We start from the raw sequence: 3,180 nt of genomic DNA, 5'->3' as shown, positions 1-3,180 counted from the left end.
CATATAAAAGTAAATAGTCTAAAGTAATCTAGTAAAACATATGTCATATAAAAGTAAATCTAAGTCAACAGTAATTCAGTAAAACATATGTCATATAAAAGTAAATCTAAGTCTACAGTAATACTTCTATAGTAAATATAGTAACATAATTATATACATCTACAGTAAATATAAGTCTAACGTAATCTACAGTAAATCTACGTTTACAGTAATCTACAGTAAATCTAAGTCTACAGTAATCTAGTAAAACATATGTCATATAAATTATAATAGTAAAACATTTGTCATAGTAAAACGTACATCATATATATAAAACATATGTCATATACACATACATCATAGTAAAACCTATATCAGGGCTGTCAATTTGTGGGTGTTTACCCGATTTTCGGGTATTTTGAGGCTTGGAGCTGATATAGTTTAAAGTTTATGGGCGAATATATAAGAATAATGTTTCCAGCCTATCGTAATTACATTTTGTAAAGTTGTGACAGATCACTGTCAAGGTGTATACACAGTTAATGTGAATTTTAGTCAACTGACGTTACTTATACTATTAGCAATCACGCTTATCCCAGTGCTACATTAGTGTCACGATAGTAAAACCATCGTCTAAAACAATCAAACAGTTACACCTTGATAGTGGCTGCGACTTTGGTCGCAATAACTAAAACTGTACGATTGTTCACTGTCAAGGAATATACACGCGATAGTTAACGTGACAGATGTTTCATTGTATCACTTGAACTATCAACTATCACGCCAGAGCTAATGCGACAGTACTATCAAGACCGTAACAATTATACAGCTACAGTTACGACGAGTCTCCGTAATATAGAAATTTTCAAGGCGCTAAGTGGGTATTTTTGGTAGAGTGAATCGGCAGCACTGCATATATCATTGTAAAACATATCTCAATACAAATATTTCATATAATCTAAGTAAAAAAAATATTTCGAGATATTACAGTTTTGAACTCTAACACTATTTTTCAGTTTCAGGGCGTTTTTCAATTTCAGGCGTTTTTAAAAATATTATTTGATTAAACTATCTTAAATTCTCCTCTTTTCCTTTTAAGCAAATATTTCAAAAGTGGATAGAACCACTCCTATCCATTCCTAGCTTCCTTTCTATTCCAAGCAATTAGTACTAAGCGCCCCTCCTATATCCTAGAAACCTGCAATTTAAACTCTCAATCCAATCCCTACTACCAGGTCCCTTTTATCAGACATCTACCCTCCACCTCATCGAACTGCTGCGTTAGATCAATCATTTTTTACCCCAGCTGCATTTCACTGGAACTCCGTTTCCTCTACCATAGGTCATGTACTTACCCTTCCCTCATTTAAAACCCCTTCTATTTAACTACCTTTTACTTTACCAATCTTATCCGATATTATAATAATACAGATGTAGCTACCTTTTTGTTTTGCTTTTTATGTATTTAGTCAGTTAGTTTTTTTTTCCCTGTACCTATAATTGTTTATATACAATTTTAATAAAACTTATAATCAAGTGTGGCTATACTGTTTTTGACCATGTTTTATAATTAAAATTATCTTATAATTATTCTAAAGGGACCTAGTCCCAGAATAATAAACTATTTTTCATTTCATTTCATTAACACATCCATCCCTGCTGCCCCACTAACACTCGTCTCCCCTTTCCCAAATAACACATGCACCCTACTCCTCACTAACTTATACACTCATACCTAAACTCAAGTTATTCGACTTTAACAACCTAATCCTTGGTACGATTCTTGTTTCATCATTCATTTGAATTTTATATTTTTTCAGGATGCTAGTGTGTGCTAACATAACATGGGATGATTTCTATGTTATACACCATGAGATGGGTCATATAGAATATTTTATGGCCTATGAAAATTTACCAACAATATTTCAAGTAATGAAAATTTATTATTTCTGCTATTCATTAAAGTTCATTTTACTTTTATGATTTCAGGATTTAAATAATTTAGATTTTATATTTAAAAAGAAATTAAAATACTAAAGCAGGGAGAGAGATAAATTTAGAATTTTTTGTCAAGAATTTTATTTTATTTTTTATATATAATTTATTTAATGCTATTTACAACTGTATAAAAAGATATACAAGTAAATTTTTGTTTTGGTGATATTATGACATGATACAAACATGTGAGAATCTACTCATTGATAGAACTCCAATTATTTTCTTTAATCTATATATTTCTTTATTATTTTATTATAATTTTTTTTCTTTTAACTCAGTGAGTACTATTGTTATTATTTATATTTGTTTTCCTTTTTCTCGGTCATTTCTTTTCTTTTGCTTAAACTTCTGTATATGTTGTACGATCAAATATTTGAATACAAATGCTTAATGCCATTGATTGTTGGCAGATTGTATTAATTCTGTTCAATAAAATAAAATTTAAAGAAAAAAGAATTTTTCATCAAAATCTATATATAAATAATTGACCGTATAATTTCAAATTATGAAAAAGATGGTCAAAGTTGCAGTCAAAAAAGAAACAAAAATAGTTAACAACTACTTATTTTCAACGTTTCACCCCACTTTCTAGAGCTTCATCAGGGCTAAAAAGATACGAAAACAACTAACAACATTTTGACATTGTAAATAATAATAATTGACATAATAAGATACAAAAAGATAAATTAAGGTGCGGTTAAAATTATGAAAAATAAGTGAAAAGAAAACTATATACAAATAAAAGAAAAGAAGAAATAAAATAGTATTAATATAAAATAAACAATGATAAGAATATAAAAAATTATGTAAACTATAAGGTTAAAAATGTTTAATCTTATAGTTTATCTAATTTTTTATTTTATTTCTTCTTTTCTTTTATTTGTATACAATTTTCATTTCACTTATTTTTATATAATTTAACCCTACGTTACTTTACTTTTATATAATTACTACCCTGTCTTACAATATCAAAATGTTCTTGCAACGTGGGGCGAAACGTCGGAAAATAAATAGTTGTTAAATCTTATAATTTGTTTCTCTTTTGACCGCAGCCCTTCCTCTTCATAATTTTTTATCAAATTCAGGGGCTGAAATTTTCAAATATTGTAATCTTTGTTTAATTTAAATTATATAATAGATATATTTTTAAGGATGGAGCAAATTCAGCTTTCCAAGAAACAATAGGTGATACAATAATGCTTG

General features: G+C 28.2%; 1 protein-coding gene across 1 annotated transcript in view; it reads left to right on the top strand.

The window, feature by feature from the left end:
* Positions 1 to 3,180, top strand: part of LOC106681670 (angiotensin-converting enzyme-like protein Ace3) — a gene marked incomplete at its 5' end in the record, with an annotated part of 32,437 nt that overhangs the window by 15,342 nt on the left and 13,915 nt on the right. The window contains 1 exon segment of the mRNA XM_067049783.1: positions 1,800 to 1,908. Within this exon segment, the coding sequence (XP_066905884.1) occupies positions 1,800 to 1,908 (109 nt within the window).

This window comes from Halyomorpha halys, unplaced genomic scaffold, assembly GCF_000696795.3.
Source record: "Halyomorpha halys isolate HHAL.00 unplaced genomic scaffold, Hhal_1.1 Scaffold356.1, whole genome shotgun sequence".
Lineage (NCBI taxonomy): Eukaryota > Metazoa > Arthropoda > Insecta > Hemiptera > Pentatomidae > Halyomorpha > Halyomorpha halys.
The sequence above is the reverse complement of the archived record's forward strand: the minus strand, read 5'-3'. Positions and strand labels throughout refer to the sequence as shown.